Source organism: Bos grunniens, chromosome 17 (genome assembly GCF_055505025.1).
Source record: "Bos grunniens cultivar Pamir isolate PY7600 chromosome 17, Bosgru_T2T1.0, whole genome shotgun sequence".
NCBI classification, from domain to species: domain Eukaryota; kingdom Metazoa; phylum Chordata; class Mammalia; order Artiodactyla; family Bovidae; genus Bos; species Bos grunniens.
In genome coordinates, this window is record NC_141181.1 from 54,507,359 (window position 1) to 54,525,655 (window position 18,297).

General features: G+C 33.7%; 1 protein-coding gene across 2 annotated transcripts in view; it reads left to right on the forward strand.

Moving 5' to 3' along the window:
- Positions 1-16,950, forward strand: part of IFT81 (intraflagellar transport 81) — a 96,217-nt gene extending 79,267 nt beyond the window's left edge. For both annotated transcript variants that reach the window (XM_086347660.1, XM_086347661.1), the window contains 5 exons: positions 7,141-7,227; positions 8,251-8,322; positions 8,400-8,485; positions 12,948-12,993; positions 16,220-16,950. In XM_086347660.1, the coding sequence (XP_086203786.1) occupies positions 7,141-7,227; positions 8,251-8,322; positions 8,400-8,485; positions 12,948-12,993; positions 16,220-16,402 (474 nt within the window). In that variant the 3' untranslated portion in view covers positions 16,403-16,950. The remainder of the gene's footprint in view (positions 1-7,140; positions 7,228-8,250; positions 8,323-8,399; positions 8,486-12,947; positions 12,994-16,219) is intronic.
- Positions 16,951-18,297: the final 1,347 nt, after the last annotated feature.

Consider the following 18,297-nt stretch of genomic DNA (forward strand, 5'->3'; position numbering starts at 1 on the left):
TTTTTACCCAGAAACCTTTTGTAATGAAAAGTAGACTGGAAAAAAAGCCACTTCATTGACTTTGAGTTATTTCCAAATAGTAACTGAAATTCTTAATTGTTCTCTAGTTTGAATGGTATTTATTTTTAACTTGTGTAAGTATATCTAACACTTGAAACTACATGGATGTATTACATTTTTTAAATAATTTACTTTCTTTATTTATAGCTGTGCTGGGTCTTCTTTGTGAGCGGGCTTTCTCTAGTTGTGGTGGGAGGGCTTCTCATCGCGGTGGCTCCTCTTGCTGCGGAGCACCAGCTCTAGGGAGCACAGGTTTCATAGCTGCAGCTGGTGGGTTCCGTAATTGCGACTCCCAGGCTCTAGAGCACAGGCTCAATAGTTGTGACGCACGTGCTTAGTTGCTCTGCGGCAAGTGGGATCTTCCTGGATCAGGAATTGAACCCGTGCCTCCTGTATTGGCAGGAAAAATCTTTACCACTGAGATACCAGGGAGGCCCCTATCATATTGTTAAAGTGCAGGAGTACTTAAAAAATACTTTACACTTCTTGTTTTAATGGACAACTCTCAAAATTTAGGAAATTTTATAGTGAAGTATTAATATATTTCCCTTCTTTTGTATTTGTTTTGTTATAAATTGAATATTCATAATCATTTGAAAATTGGAGCTTCACAACTTAAGATGTACAGCTTATATTTATCTAAATCTTCTATAATTATCTGGAATTAGCTAGCATCTTGAAGTTTCATGTTTGTTTTTTAGAAGCTGTTCCTTAAATTATATGTAATTAAATGGCATAATACATGTAATTGCTAAAGCTAAAATACTTGTTTTAGAGTATATAATATGGTAATTATTGATTTCACTGAAATATTTCTTATTGTTTTTTCTTATAAAAGTAAAACCTGCTCTTGGCAAGAATTCAAACTCTAAAGAATTATTTAAGGGAAAGAATTGAAATTATTTCTCTCCCTACATCCCACCCCAGCACACTCCCTAGAAATAATGTTAACAGCTCTTTGTGTGTTTTCTAGAAATTTTCTGAAAATTAATGAATAGGTAATTATTTATTGGCTTCCTGAAGTTTGCTCTCCACACCTTTGTTCTACTTTCATAGAAAAAGACAAAGGCTTTTTGGGGTGAGGGGGCAGAAGTTAACTCTGACATATTAATGTCTGCTTCCTTTGTTTTCATTGTTCCTGCTATACTTTTGCCCATCTTTTGCTTTCAACTTTTAAAAAGTTGCTTTGTTTTAGGTATGTCTCTGAATAGATCTTGAATTGTGTTTTGTTATATGATATAATCTAACAGGTTTATTTTAAGAAATAAGTTTAGCCAGTTCATATTTATTGATATGCAAACGTATTTGGTCTTTGTGTACTTTATTATGTTTTGCTTCTGACTTTAAAGCCTATAAAAATAAATTCCTCTGTTCATTCTCTGTCTCTGTCTCTCTTTCATATTTTCTGGCTTGTGGTTTTGCTCTACTGGTTGTATCTGTAATGCCACCATTAATATTTCATTACTGTTGATAGTATCTATTAATTCCCACTATGAGTAGTGATGAAATTGATATTTTTCCTCCAACTTCTTCTTCCCTCTCCTTTAGCACCTCATTTTGGTCATTTGTCTTTCTTACTGTTTGCCTTTATACATGTAATATGCTTATACTATGACTTGATTCATCAGCTTTAAATTATATCTGTTGCCCTTCCCCTACCATCCACAGCAGTGGAAAACTGCTTGCTGAGGAGACCAGCTTACTCATTCTACCTTCCACCTTCATTTTCCCTTCCCCTCCCTGCAGATTTTATATATCATGTCTACATTGTCAGAGCGTATAACATTTACTTTCTGTTCTGTTACACTAGTTCTCCCTTTTGTCTTTAGTATCATACTTGTACTTGTTAGACTCAGTGCTCATTACTAATCCTCTCATACCCATTTTCCTACTTTTTATTGTCTCTCATTTGTTTTCTAGTAGAGTCCTCAAAGCTTAGAAGAACAATATTCCCTGATGAGTTTCTAGAGTTTGTTGCCTTAGATATTTCAATCACTGCTTGATTGGGCATAAAAATCATTACATCATGCTTTCTTTCCTTGAGAATTGTTAAAGAGTAGCTCCATAGTCTTCAGGAGTTAAGGGTGGCCATGGAGAGAGCTGAGGCCAACATAATTTTTTTAATGACTTGATCTGGAAAAGAATATATTTTCCAGTTGTTGAGTACTGAGTTCTCCATGTGTTTATCAGATCAAGGCTGTTGAATGTGCCTGTTCAAAAATTCCTGGTGAATGGGGACTCCTGGTGTAATGGATGTAGAGTTTAAGTTTTGCAAGATAAAAAGAGTTTTGGAGATTGGTTGTACAATAATGTGAATGTTTTAGTACTTCTGAACTGCAGCCTTAAAAATAGTTAAAATAGTTAAGTTTTAGATTATGTGTATTTTACCACAATTTAGAAAGAGATTCCTGGTTTTAAAAAAAAAACAAAATAAAACTTCCTGGTAAATTATTCATTTTATCATTATTTTATGACTCTATTCCTTGCAGTGCTTTTTATTTAAGGGTCTTATTTTGTTTGCTATTAATATAAGTGTGCCAACTTTCTTATGTTTAGTATTGCTTGGTATGTCTTTCTTTAATTTCAGCTGTCTGCATCCTTATTTTTGTCCTTTATATGTCTCTTAAATATCATATAGGGGATTTTGTGTAGGTATAGTTTCTTACATCCAGTTTGAGAACTTGTCTTTTAATTAGTGAGTTTAGTCCCGTTTATATTTTCTCTTATTATTGATACTTTGGAATTTATTTCTGTTTTGCACATCCTATTGACTGTGCTTTTCCTATGTTTCTTTTTCTTTTTCTACTTTCCATTGTACCAATCCTGTTTTCTTTATCTTCTTTTTTCCCTTTATTTCCTTTTCTATTCCTGTTCTGATATTGTCTACTCTTATATTTTTAGCACACTTTTCTTGCCTAAAGTTAATCAGCTGAACAATTGTTAATCTCCTGAACAATACAAGGGCCTCAGAATGATTTCATACCCTCTCTTGCCTTACACATGTGTTCCTATCCTCTGGTATTTAATTTCCATTTTATTTCTTCAACTCTAAAAGTGGCTGTCATGGTGGTCATTACTGTTATAATAATTACTACTTCATACAGTCTTTTCCTGTTTAGATTTACCCACATATTTAGCAATTCTTACCATTGCCTCATGTACTTTATTCCTTGCTTCTGGATTCAGTTTCCTTCTTCCTGAAATGAAATTTCCTTGTTTTGTTTTCTTTTAGTAGTTCTCTCAGTAAAGAATCATTGCCGAAAGTAAACCGTCTTTGTTTTTCCTCCTCAATAGTCACTTGGTCAGAAAAAAACTATTTTCATTGCTTTCTCTTTTCTCATGTTGAAGGATATGCTATTGATTTAATTCTCATTTCTTTTTAGGTAATGTCTTCCCTATAATGGGTTTTAATTTTTGTTGTTATATTCACTAGTTTGTTTTAGACTCCACATATAAGTAATATCATATAGTGTTTGTCTTTCTCTTTTTGACTTATTTCAATAAGCATAATACCCTCCAGGTTCATCATGTTGTTATAAATGGCAAAATTTCTTTGTTTTTAATGACTGAGTAGTATTCCATAGTGTGTGTGTGTGTGTATCTCACATCTTCTTTTTCCATTCATCTCTTGATGGACGTTTTGGTTGCTTGCATATCTTGGCTATTGTAAATAATACTGCTGTGAACATTGGTGTGCATATATCTTTTCAAATTAATATACTTTCTTTGGATATATACTCAGAAATGGAATTGCTGGATCATATGGTGGTTCTGTTTTTAGTTTTTTGAGGAACCTCCACACTATTTTCCATGGTAGCTACATCAATTTACATTCTCACCAAATGTGTACAAGGGTTCCCTTTTCTCTACATCCTCATGAATAACAAATTATTTGTGGTCTTTTTTGGTGGTAGCCATTCTGACAGGTGTAAGGTGATATCTCACTGTGCTTTTGATGTGTATTTCTCTGGTGGTTAATGATGATGAGCGTCTTTTCATGTGCTGTTGACCATTTGTATGTCTTTGGAAAAAACCTGACTCTTCAGGTCTTCTATTTTTCAACTGGGCCTTTTTTTTTTTTTTTTGATACTGAGTTGTATGAGCTATTTATATATTTTGGATATTAACCTTTTATCACCAATATAATTTTAAAATATTTTCTGCCACTCAGTGGGTTATCTTTTGTTTTGCTGATGGTTTCCTTTGCTATGCAAAAGATTTTAAATTTAATTAAGTTCCATTTGTTCATTTTTGCCTTTGTTACCTTTGTTTTAGGAGACAGATCCAAAAAATATTGCTATGATTTATTAATGTTAGAAAGTGTTCTACCTATGTTCTCTAAGTTTTATGATTTCTTACATTTAGGTCTTTAATCCATTTTGAGTTTATTTTTGTACATGGTGTGAGAAAATGTTCTAATTTCATTCTTTTACATGTAGTTGTCCAGTTTTCCCAGCACCACTTATTGAAGAGACTGTCTTTTCTCAATTGTATATTCTTTGTCATAGATTAATTGACCATAAGTGTGGGTTTATTTCTGGGCTTTTTTTCTGTTCCATTGATCTGTGTGTCTCTCATTGGTGCCAACATCGTACTGTTTTGATTACTGTAGTTTTGTAGTATAGTCTGAGGTCAGGGCATGTGGTACCTCCAGCTCTGTTCTACTTTCTTAAGATTGTTTTGGCTATTCAGGGTCTTTTGTGTTTCCATGCAAGTTTTATAATTATTTGTTCTAGTTCTGTGAAAAGTACCATTGGTATTTTGATAGGGATTCCCTTGAATCTATAGATAGTTTTAGTATTTTTGTCTTTGGTGTTGTCCCATTTCACTGACATGATCTAACTATAGATTTAGTGTTATTTGCTCTGCTAGAATTCGTGCTTTTTGTCTCATTAATTCTGGACATATTCTACATGTCTTCAAATATTCTCTCCCCTGGTCTTTCTAGTCTGTTCTTCAGCAATTTTGTTAAATATATGTCAGATGTATTTATTCTGTTCTCTGTTGTTTAACCTCATTTTCATTTTTTCATCTCTTTGTCTCTTTGTGATGAATTTTTGATAATTTCTTCAGCTCTGTTTTCTAATTCATTCTTTTATCTCCTGAACTAATATTATATTTATGTCACCTACTTAGTTTTTAATTTCAGTGACTTCTTTTTCATTTTTGTCTGTTTTTTTACTCACTGTACCTTTTTCAGTCTTTTGTTTTCAGTTCCTCCTTTAATAAAATATTAAGTATGCTTATTTAATAGATTTATTTCTAGTATTCTCCTGCTAGAGGAGGTTTACTCCTGCTGTTTTATGTATTCTAATTCTCACTCATAATGGATTGATCATTCCCTGCATATTTATAGTTTTGGATTGTGAGCTTATGTTTAGTAGGGTTTTGTCTCTGGAATCCTGGCAGCTAGGACAGAGGGTTTGTCCCTCCAGGGTGTTTTTGCTGTTGTTCTGCTGATATTCTGTGTTCTGAATGTCACAAGTTTGGAGCTAATTTTGAGTTAATGTCTCAGCTTGGAAGTTCTTAGATCACATACATAGGGTAAATCCAAATCCCAAACTTGCTGAGGACAGGCACCTTTGTTCCATCTGCCTCTGAAGCAACATAGCTACATTTACTAATCGGTTTGTCCATCAGACTCACAGACAAAAAAAGTCCTTTGTCTACTATAGTATCTTCATCTCATTTACAGGCCCAGCAGCTACCCAAGTACATAGCCTCTATTGCCCCTTCTCCGATTTGGGGTATGTGTGACTGTCAACCACAAGAGCCTCAGATGTCTGTAGGTCACTTTGATACATAAAAGCCATGCCATCTTTTTCCCACCAATCTTTTATACTTTGCTAGTCACCCCAACCCAGATGCAGTCCCATCCAGCAATGGAAGCACCACACAACATTACCCAGTAATGTTAACTCTCTTGTTTCCAAGGAAACTGCTATGTAAAACCAAGGTCATTCCCAGGCTGGCCTGATGTTAACCCTTTACTCGCAGATTTAAGGTCTTTGCCCTGCCTAGCCATTCTAATCATTCTGTTATCAAGATTGAATCCTAACTCCCTTCATCAAGGGTATCCACAGGCTGTCATCCTTCGTTTCTAACTCTGGTAATTCATTTTACTTCTTTGAGAGTTCAGTTAGCTCTCAATTTGAAAGGATGCTAACCCTACCTTATCAAGCATTTGTTGATACTTTTAGCATTTCTAGGTGTTGGTAGCAAATTTTCAGATTATCTGCTTCAAAATATTACATTAGAAAAAAGCGTAAAACTACTCAAACAGCCTGAGTTCAAATTCTAACACCTCTTTCCAGTCATATAATCTTTTGCAAGATACTTGTCCTCTGTGAACTTTCTCTAAGCACAATGTGGGGATATTAGTATGTACCTTAAGGGGTTGTTGTGAGATTCAGTTATTGTCAAGGGTAAAGCTCAAACAGCCTTAACATGGTTTACAAAGTTCTGATCAGGCCTCTGCCAAAGTCTTCAGCCCCTTCTCACACTTCCCAGACGTGCTCCAGTATAATAAACTACTTACACGTCCTAAATTGTCCTTCTTTTCTCTAATCTTCCAAGACTTCATACATAGTGCTCCTTTTTTCTGAACACTCTCCTCCTTGTCTGTCCCTTCTAACTATTCTTACTAATCCTTGGTACCTCAGCTTAGATATCAGTTTCTCCAGGAAGTTGTCCCTACTGATCCCCAAGCCTGGGTTAAGTCCAATGAGAGTTGCATGTGCTCCTGTAACACCTTGCGTTTGTCTCTCGTAGCAGTCAGCCTGTTTACTTGTCTGAGCATTACTTGAGAGGAAGGAATTTTGACTCTTTTGTTCACTCTTGTATCCCTAGCTTCTAACAGAGAGCCTGGCACACAGCTCAATACATGGCAGCTATTCTTTTATCAGCACCTTCATCTGTCATAATGCTCAAATATCTGGTTGTTGTATAAATAACTCGTTAGTATGCCAAGAAGCTTAGAGTTAAGTTACAAGACTGACAAGGGCATGTATTGTTTCAGAGTCACCTTTTAGGCCTTCGTTTTTTTTTTATTTATTCAATCAATCACTCTTTTCATATTAGGAGTTAACCCAAGAGTGTGATGAAAAGAAATCCCAGTATGATAGCTGTGCCGCAGGCCTTGAAAGCAATCGGTCCAAATTAGAACAGGTAAGAAGATAGTTCTTATTTTAACAACCTAGCAGAAACTGACTTTGTATGCATGTTTTTACTACACCAATGTCAAAAGATTCCCAGATCTTTGCCCTCATGCCTTGAGTCTGTCTACCAAGTTGCAGAGATTTTTATTTCTTCAGACTTGATGTACACACCCTAAATTCTCCATCTGCACCCCTACTGCCAGAGTCCAGGCCCCATCATGTCTTTCCTTGATTACCACAGTAACCTACAACCTCCTGTCCCCTCCCACACTTGCCTTTCCTTAAGGTTTATTCTCCATAGAGCAGCCAAAGAAACTGGTACAACACTTAAACCACCTTCTACCAGCTTCCTGTTGCACTTAAAATCTAACTTCAAAACTTTGGTTTTCAAGACCCTACCTGCTCCATGAACTTCATATCCACATGCTCTCCTCTTCACCCACAGACCCCAGACATACTAGCCTTCTTCTTGTACTTCAAACAGGCCAAGCTTGTTTTCTCCTCAGGGGCAGATTTGCATATATTCTTCTCTCTCTGGGATACTCTACTGCCAGCTCTTTGCCTTTCTCTCTCTTTTTCTTTCACCATTTTAGGTCTCAGCCTAAATGTTACCGCCTCCTAGAGATCTTCTCTAATCACCTGTCTAACTTCACCCACTCAGTACCCCTATCACATTGTACTGCAGAATTTTCTTCATAGCACTTACCCCATCTGAAACTGCCTTCATTACACATTTCCTTGTTTATATCTGTCTCCTCTACTTGAATGAGAGCAGGGACCTGTCTTGTTCGCTTCTCTGTCCCCAGCACCTAGCACCAAGCTAGGCACACAGTAGTTACTTAATAACTGAACTTACAGGTTGTAGAGTGGTATGCATGGTCTCTAGAAAAGATTGCAACCTAGTCTGATACAATAAAGTTTTGGCACAGAAGAGGAAATACTCTGATAGTATTTCTTTTGTTGTACATTTGGCTATCCTTTCTGTATCTAATTATTCTTTTGATAATATTGCGCATTTAAAATTATGTTTTAGGAAGTCAGAGGGCTCCGTGAGGAGTGTCTTCAAGAAGAAAGTAGATACCATTATATAAATTGTATGATTAAGGTAAGACAAAGAAAATTGGATCAGAAACTTTTCTGAGATTTTTCTGTATCAAGGACTTACATAGTCTTCCCACTTAGAACCTAGAAGTACAACTTCGTCGTGCTACTGATGAAATGAAGGTGTATGTCTCCTCTGATCAACAAGAAAAAAGAAAAGCAATTAGGCAAGTAATTTTGTTGTTTTTATATTGAGTTACTTAATGTTTTCATCTATAGAAGATAAAATGGAATTATACAGAGTACCTAAATAAGCAAATAGTAAGATATTATTTAGAATTAAATCTTGTTGAACATCCTCTGGGTAGTCCAGCCCTCCTGACTAAGTAAGAATATGGGGAGGGAGGAGGGAGGATGGTTCAGGATGGGGAACACAGGTATACCTGTGGCGGATTCATTTCGATATTTGGCAAAACTAATACAATATTGTAAAGTTTAAAAATAAAATAAAATTTTAAAAAAATCTAAAAAAAATAAAGTGGAAAGCATTCAAAACTTGAAAAAAAAAGCATACATATAATTTTTCTTGTTTGCTTGCTTTTAATTGTGGCAAAAGACATAAAATTTGCCATTTTAACCAATTTTAAGTGTATAATCAGTTGTATTCATTACATTCAAAATATTATGTAACCATCACCACTATAGATTACCAAAACGTTTTCATCACCTGAAATAGAAACTCTTAAAGCCATTAAGCCACTTAATCCCCATTACCCCCTCCTCAGGAATATGTTGGGCTTCCCAGGTGGCTCAGTGGTAAACAATCTGCCTGCCAATGCAGGGGACACAAGAGACATAGGTTCAATCCCTGGGTTGGGAAGATCCCTTGGAGTAAGAAATGACAACCCACTCCAGTGTTCTTGCCTCGAAAATTCCATGGGGTCACAAAGAGTCAGACACAACTGAGTATGTATGCATGTAGCATTACATATAATTTCATAGTTGCTTTTTTATAAGCACTAAATTTGGTCTATTTTTAAAGTCCCACATGTCCTGGACTCTGGTCATTGGTGTGCTCATTGTTGCAGTGTGAGCAGCTGCAATTCAGCTAGAAATTCTGTGATTGCAGAGTGCCAGCCTTTGAAACAAGGAATGTATAAATACTACTAGTCCTTACATGGTGATTTTTTCTTTTTGTAATCCTAGCATACTATAACATAATAAATGCTGCCTTAAAAATGCATTTATAGTTGAATTGCTAGCTTTGAAAAAAATGCAGTAGTGAACAAGATAAACTTTCTTTGCCCTTTATCACAATTCAAATGCTTTGCTTTTACCATTCAATAAGAACTCAAATGAAGTGTAGGATTCACATTTATTCAAGATTGCAGTTGAGATTTTTAGTAGCTTATACATTGTTATTCATGACTCAATAGACATGAGTTTGAGCAAACTCAAGGAGATAGTGAAATGGGAAAACCTGGCCTGCTGTAATGCATGGGGTCACAAAGAGTCCGACATGTCTTAGCAACTGAACAACAGCAGTACATTTATATTATAAAAAGGAATCTAAGAAATAGAATGTTTTGCAAAGTCTACATTTTTTAATATAATGCAAGCCAGGCTGAAAATATCCTATAAATAGGATATTATTTTTAATACTCTAGCATATTAAACATACTGAATGTATTTATTCAAATTCTTTTATTGCATGTAAATTTTGCTCATTAAATCTATGTAGTCAATACTAATGTTCACTTATGTAAGAAGTAATTTTGTTCTTGAAAAATAAAAGTTTTAGAAATTGTTTCTTTTTTTTTTCTCTTTTTTTTTTTTTTTTCCCTAATTTTATTTTATTTTTAAACTTTACACAATTGTATTAGTCCTGCCAAACATCAAAATGAATCCGCCACAGGTATACATGTGTTCCCCATCCCGAACCCTCCTCTTCTTCCAAAGTTATCAATACAATTAGTAACAAAGGAAACATTGCTCCTGAGCTATTGGTTTTCTGATCTGAGCTATTTTTTTTCTAGATATTCCTCTTCATCGTTTTTATTTATTTATTTTTTTGGCCACACAGTGCACCATGTGGGATTTTAGTTTCCCAACTAGGGATGGAACCAGTGCCCCCTGCACTGGTTGGGAGTGAGAAGTCTTAACCACTGGCCTTCCAAGGAGGTCTCCATTATTTTAAAAATCATTGTAAATCTTTACCATTCCTCAGTTTTCCAATATAAAAATATTGCACCCTGACTAGAGAAGTACATGATAAGAATATTTAGGAATAAAATGGAGTTATACTCTAAACTCACTGATATATATTTAAAATTTATTACTAGTGTAGACACAATATTTTTGATGTCATTTCATTTTCTACTTTTATGGTACTTTCTGATAAGGCCAAAGGTCTAAGAAATTAGCTTGTTTTTGAAAGATCACCTGTAAAATGTAATTTTATTTAAAGAGGCAGGATGTTATATATCAAAGTTCTAGAAAGGGACTCAATAAAATTTTGTTTCTAACCTGATTTTTCCAGTTCTAGTTTTGTGACCTTGGATATATCACTTTTTCATCTATAAAATAAAGAGAACAATATATGCCATAGGAGCTCAAGTTCAATGTAATGTTTGCAGCAGTATTTTAGAAATGATATAGTATGAGTTCCTGAAGAGTGAGGACTCTGTCTGTCCCTGTTTTCTTCTTGAAATCCCAGGACATGCTTGGTATAGGACAGGTGCTCTGTAATTACTACTTGAATAAATCAATTGAATAAAATTACATATTAGTGTTGAGCATGCGCCTATTGATTTCTTAATAAAATAGAAATGGAAATCCTAAAACAATTTGGACATTCCTTAGACCTGGGGTAATAAATGAATTATTTAAAGTTCTCTTAATTATAATCATACATTATTCTGAGTAATATGTCATTTATATCCTCTGAGCTGTTTTTCACTGGAGAGCTAGGAAGGCAAATAACATTGACTTAGTGTCTCATAAATTTTATGGGCAAAATGAAGGTTCATCCAGACTGGGTCTGTTCCCTTTCGCTTTTATTCTTTTTTTTTTTTTAATTTAATTTTATTTTTATTTATTTATTTTTTTTAATTAATTTTATTTTATTTTTAAACTTTACATAATTGTATTAGTTTTGCCAAATATCAAAATGAATCCACCACAGGTATACATGTGTTCCCCATCCTGAACCCTCCTCCCTCCTCCCTCCCCATACCATCCCTCTGGATCGTCCCAGTGCACCAGTCCCAAGCATCCAGTATCGTGCATCGAACCTGGACTGGCATCTCGTTTCATACATGATATTTTACATGTTTCAGTTGCATTCTCCCAAATCTTCCCACCCTCTCCCTCTCCCACAGAGTCCATAAGACTGTTCTATACATCAGTGTCTCTTTTGCTGTCTCGTACACAGGGTTATTGTTACCATCTTTCTAAATTCCATATATATGCGTTAGTATACTGTATTGGTGTTTTTCCTTCTGGCTTACTTCACTCTGTATAATAGGCTCCAGTTTCATCCACCTCATTAGAATTGATTCAAATGTATTCTTGTGCACAAATTCTACCTTCACTTCATCTCTGTAAGGACTTCGGGTACTTCTGATTGCCATTCTTTTGTTCTAAAGACGTTAACCTCCCTTTTTTACACCAATGCAAATCTATCTTCACTTAAGCTGCTAGAGTTTGTCTTTGTGGTTTATGATTTCGTAGATTCCCAATTTTGTGTTATGTAATTTCTTCTTGAGTACTGCTGTGTAGCTTTTCACAGAAATATAGTCTTTTTCCATACAAATTTGAGGTCTAAAGTTTCTCTTCTTATCATTGGTTCCGTTGTCCTCATTCTTCAGTCTTTGTCCTTAACACTTTAAATCTCACTTTTTGTCTTAAAATATAATTATACTTTTGTTTAAAAATACCATATGATATGATTTATATTTTTTACATTAAAAATTTATAATTTTTTAGCGTACAAAAGAAATATTTATAAAAACAAAGAGTAACCATTATCAAGTATAGTACACAAAAATTAAATGTTGTCTACATTGCCATACCTCATTTATCTAGAATTCTGTCCAGTTTAGTATTTATAAATCTACCTCATTCTTTTTTCACAACTCTGTATTATTCTTTTGAATGCATGTACCATAATTTATTTAAACATTTCCCCATCTATCAACATTTAGTTGGTTGTAGATTTTTACTATTGTAAGCAATGGTGAAGTGAATAGTCTTTGCTTTTATTTTTATTAAGTTTTAAGAGTTTTTCTATAGGAAAGCTTTGTAGAAGTTGGATTGCAGGGTTAGATGATATTTATTGTGGTTTGTTATTTTTTTAATGTGTATTCTCTCTCTGTTCTGCAAGCCTCTTCCAAAAAAGTGTAATTTAAGCAAATGTATTTCTATTGTTTTAAGTGTAGATTAACCACAAATAGTACTTAATTTCTTACATGATATTTTGCCTTGTTTTTTTTTACTTATATTATTATTTATTAGATGAACTGACTAAAGATTAGAAAAGGGACTATTTGATAATGAGTTTCATTCTGACTCTAGTACTCTAAACTGTATTATCTAATATATTTAGATAGATATGTTGATTTATAATTTAGTTGTATGATAAAATCAATTGAAGTAAATGTAAACTATATCATTATATTGACTTCCTAGGGAACAATATACCAAAAATATTGCTGAACAGGAAAATCTTGGAAAGGTAAGAATATTTGTTTGTTTTTTAATGTGTGCATAATTCAGGTTTACAGGACACGGTTATGTCATTGTTAGTTTTTTTTAAGGTTATAGGGGAAATTAGAACTTTCTTACTCCCTTTCAAAAATGAAGACTCTTCCTTAGAAATTTATTTTTATAAAACTGAAGGCACATAGATTTGGGGGGAAAGGGAGAAATCTAGTTTTAAATAAAAAGTTCATGCATAACAAAATGCCACGTGTAATGAGTGAACTACAAGTTTCACATTATTCCCAGGTATCTCTGTTTATAAGATAAGTATAAACTTACACATCTATTTTATTTAATAAGCACAAAGCTCTTACTATGAGCCGGGGCCTGGTCTAAGTCCTTTACAAACATTGACTCAGTTAAAAATAATCGAAAAACTTTTCTTAAGAAACTCACTCCCTACCTGCCAGTCTTATATGAGGACTACTAAAAATAGGAGTGTATGATTGAGCTTTGTTTTTTCAGTTCTCTAAGACACTCCTAGTGGAAGAGGTGGTAGGGGCCTTGACCATCAGGATATAAATGACTAACTGATTTCTCTAATTGATTCTAATCTTCAATGATTTTAAGACCATGTTACATAGTGAATGCTAACCATGCTTCACTATATGCCATTTTATCTGTTTCTTACTGAGTTTCACTACTGAAAATTGAAGTTTCCTCTTAGTTTTTCTAGTAGGAGTATCCAGTTTGTATTATCATTTGTTAGGAATTGTTAGCTGCAGTTTTTCTTTTAAAATACTAACTATATGTCAGTGTCTCATTTCAGTGTTCAAATATTCTTGAGTCTGCAGCCTGGAAATGATTTTATATAAATATGGGCTTTTCTGTTCTAAAAGTACAAATTAACAATATGGCTTTGCTTCAATCAATATATTGTACAGTTTAGCTATTGGATACTTTCATGTTCAAATGTATGTATTTGAATCAAGTTGTACACACATTTGTACACTATTTTAACTAGATATTTGGGGGGCTTTAGGATTTAGTATGATTGTCAATAATAGACTTTCATCCAGATATTTCTTAAGTGAAGTAATGTACTTTTTCATATGAAAATATTCCTCCACATCATTTGTTTAGTATCTGAATGGATGTTGTATATAGAGAAATATTTGCCAAACCTTGAATCCTTTCAGAGACTCAAACTTAATGGCTAAATATGATTATTCTTTCCCCTCCCAGTATAGTGTTTTATTATATTGCAAGATTTGAGGAGAAAGCAGTAGCAACAGTCTGACATCAAGCATGTTTGAGCAAAATGAGCCATTGATTAGCTCATGCCCTGATTGTCTGGCTGTATCACTTAAGAAACAAAGCTTCTTGATCCTCTCACTCTTAGAATAGATCTAAATTTTCAAAGCAAACACAGAATATACCTAGGCTTTCAAACTCACAATAGCATAAGTCTTCCAAACCAGCAGACTGGACATCCACAGACCTCCTCAGGCCAGCTTGAGTTTCTGAAATTAGACCAAACTATAGCGCTACAATTCACACTATCGTATACTAGACTTTGCCTTACCAAGTGCTGTGGAATATGATGCTCAAAGTTGTAACTTTCCCTCTCCTGTACCACCTCCTCCTTTTAAGAAGAGTGAAATCTGTGACAAGTATTTTTTGTGCATTACAACTATCCATAAAATAAATCTGTAGTACATGACAGTAACATTAAAAATAAATTACAAAGTCAGTTGTATTCATAAAGTTAAAGGTTTCAAACACATATGGTTATGAAGCAAATTAAATTTAATATTTTTGATACAGACAATGCTCGCATCCTGTCTTTGGTTCTTTAAATAGCTTTTATAGGTTGTTAGGATTTTTTAGAAAGAAATTATTCCAATAATATAAGAAAAGTTACAGTTAAGTAGTACCTTAATCTTAAAATCATGTTCAATACTCTTAAAACTCTTGATCTGACTTACTACTTTTGTTTTAGTTTATGAGGATAAAAATATTTGTTGTAAGATACTTTATTTGTAACATAGACTTAAATAGATGTATTTGCATGCCAGGCATTGTGTCAAAAATTTGCTATTTATATTTAAATTATATTTTCTTTATTCTGTTTTGTTTTGCTATCTGCTGTTAACTTTGCTTTTCTTAGCCATAGGTGGGAAGGGCAGTCTTTAATAAGCATTTTGAATCTGGCCTCAGTTTAGTTTAGCCTCTTATTTGGGCAAGTACCGACCTCTGGCCTTCTCACTTGTGTCCTTAGATCAACTGTTAGATCAACCCTGCATACTAAAAGAGGAAAAGATGGGGATGTTCCCATGTAATCTGTTTGTGTCTTTGCTTGTTTTTCTGCGCTTCTTGGTGATTACTGTTACTCTGTGCTTCCTTATGTGTGTACTGTCATCTCTGTTTTTCTCTTCTTTCCTTTCTACTTTTCTTTCCTCTCATTGTCTCTCTGACTTTGTGCGATCTTTTCTTTGTCACTCTTCCTTGATTTGCCATAACACAGAGCCAAAGAACAGTTCACAGTTTACTTAAAAATGTTCCTATTCCTGTTTATGATTTTAGCCAGTAAGTAGAACAATATTGGAAGGTGGAACTATATATGTGGGCTATTAGTAACAAAAATAATTATGATAAGGATCTGAACCTTTTTAAAATATCACTGGACCTTCTCCTTGAAGAATATTTGCATACAATTTGATTTATTTGGGCATAGAGCATACCCTTAGAGTATACTGATTCAGGAAAGAATATAATGTTTAATAATAATAACATATATAACACATGATAGTTTGTAATTATTTCTATATCTATTGTCATGTGAAAAAAATAGTATTATAAAGCAGTTACTTTTATAATTACTCCTGTTATTAACCTTAATTGACAATTGAACAAACTACAGTCCAGAGAAATTGTCTTCCTTATGGCTAGTGACAAAGCCAAGGCTGGAACTCAAGTCTTCTGACTTCCAAAATCTGCACTTTTTATATACCATGATACTGCTCCACTTTCCTGATTTCCTTTATTTTCCCCTTCTTTTCTATTTTTCTGTCCTTTTTAGCTTCAGGTTGTCTTAGATCTATCGTAAATTTAATTAACTTTTATCATCTTAGCTTTCATATATCATGTGGTTTAGCTATTATTTATCAGATATACAAAGCATACCATATTCTTCTGATTAGAGCAGTAGAAGTAAATCCCTATATGATATTTAATTACTCTTATTTTTTTTATTCTAGAAACTCCGGGAAAAACAAAAAGCTGTACGAGAAAGTCATGGTCCAAATATGAAACAAGCAAAAATGTGGCATGATTTTGAACAATTGATGGAATGTAAGAAACAGTGCTTTCTGAAACAACAAACCCAAACTTCCATTGGTCAGGTAATTCAGGAGGGAGGAGAGGACCGGCTGATACTCTGAGTTCATGTGCCATTGTTTGGGGCGTTAGTTGATGCTGCTAGCTATAAGTAAAATCCCATGATGTGTTTCTTTTTTTTTTGAAAGTGATTTGTTCAACATTTTGCTTTCAGATTAGCCATTCCCTATTAAGTTTTCATGGAAAATAATGCTAAGGTAGATTTAGGTTTTAAAAGGTTCTAATATGAAAAAGAGGCTTTTATTATTTCGCTTAGTTTATACATCAGTGGTGTCTTCTGTTTTATAAGACAAGAGACTGAGTTTACTATCTGTAAATGTAAACACATGTCCATTAAGAAACATGTAAGTTTTTGTTTGAACATAATAACCCAGTGGCTTAATGTTTTTCTTAATCTTTTTTTAACTTTAGAGAAATCTTTTAGGAACTAATATCTCTTGTTTTGAAGAAACATTTATCTGAAGTTCAGCAATTCCTACAGTTTCACATCAGTTTCTTTTTCTTCTGTACAATTCAAGAACATTTAATATTTTGAATCACATATTTGTTCTATTTGTATTGTTTTCAAGGCAAATAAAACTTGGTGCACATATCATGGCTATTTAAAATTTATATAGTGTAAATTTTAATCTTTTTTAAGTAAGTATTCATGTATAGTACTGTACTAAATTTAAGATTATTGCTTATTTTCACCAAAAATCTAACACAGTAGGTTCTGGGCATTATTTTAAATATAAGAAACTGTCAGAGTGCCTCCAATCTCTGCTTCATCTGGACAAGGTATCTGAAGATGTCTTTAATTTTTCCTTAAAGATACTAAATTCATATGCCACCCTTTACTTCATTTCAGTTTCAATATACTTTTCAAATTTTCTTTATTTTAGATTTGAAAACTCAGATTTCAAATGGTTAGCATGTCCTTCTTGGGTTTGTTCTTCTTAGCTTTCCTGGAGAAAACAAAGCAAAAACATTTTGATGAAAAATATTGTTTTTCCACCCTTACAAAATATACAAACTTGATTAATGGCCTTGGGTGTCTGTTCCCAAATGTGTCCTACCCTTTTTTTGTCTTTCTTGATAATTAGAGAATCTCATTAGCATGGAAATTACTTACATTTCTAGGAGCTATCACCAGAATAGATGGGATCCATTCGAGTATGGAAGAACTTACCAGGAAAGTATTGAAACTTCTTTTAACATATTGTAAGAAAAAAATAGAGAAGTATTTCAATGTTATTAAGTGGTTTGGATCAGGTCCTCAGCTTACTTTGGCTACTTATTTGGACAAATTTCAGTTATCAGAATTCTTACTTGGCCCTTAGATCAACTATTGGATCAACCATGTACTAAAAGAGCAAAGACTGTGTTCAGTGTGTGGAAACAAACCCTTACTAATTCAGTAATCAGTTTTTGGACATTGTATTTGTTCAGAGTTGGCTACTGGCTTGTTATTTTTAAGCCAGTAGTAAGTGATGTTCCTTTTAGAGTATGAATTCCTTTGCAAATATTTGAAAAAGACTAGATGCCCTTCCCAGAAACAGCATTTTATTCCCCAAAGGAATGTCAATTTGTAAGATTATTAAGCCTAGTGACTAGTTTTTTCAGTCTTTGCTATCTTTGGTGCTCTTAATTTTTAAAATTGTTAGCAAGAGATACATCAAGGAATGCTTAAAATTCTGATTTGATTACTGCTTGCTTTCATTCCACACAGAAAGAGTATGTGGATTAAACACTAAGGCAGCTCCAAAATTATTTTATTCACTGAAGCAGAACATCATTACTACTTCAAGAAAAGCAAATTGAAAAAAAGACCTAGAAGTGCAAAGCTATTTATAGTTTTTATGCAGCATTGGACATTTAGTAACATAGCTTAATGGGTTTTGTACAGTGACTTTCCACTCGTTTTATGATTTGATTGGGACAGTAAAAAGCTTTGACT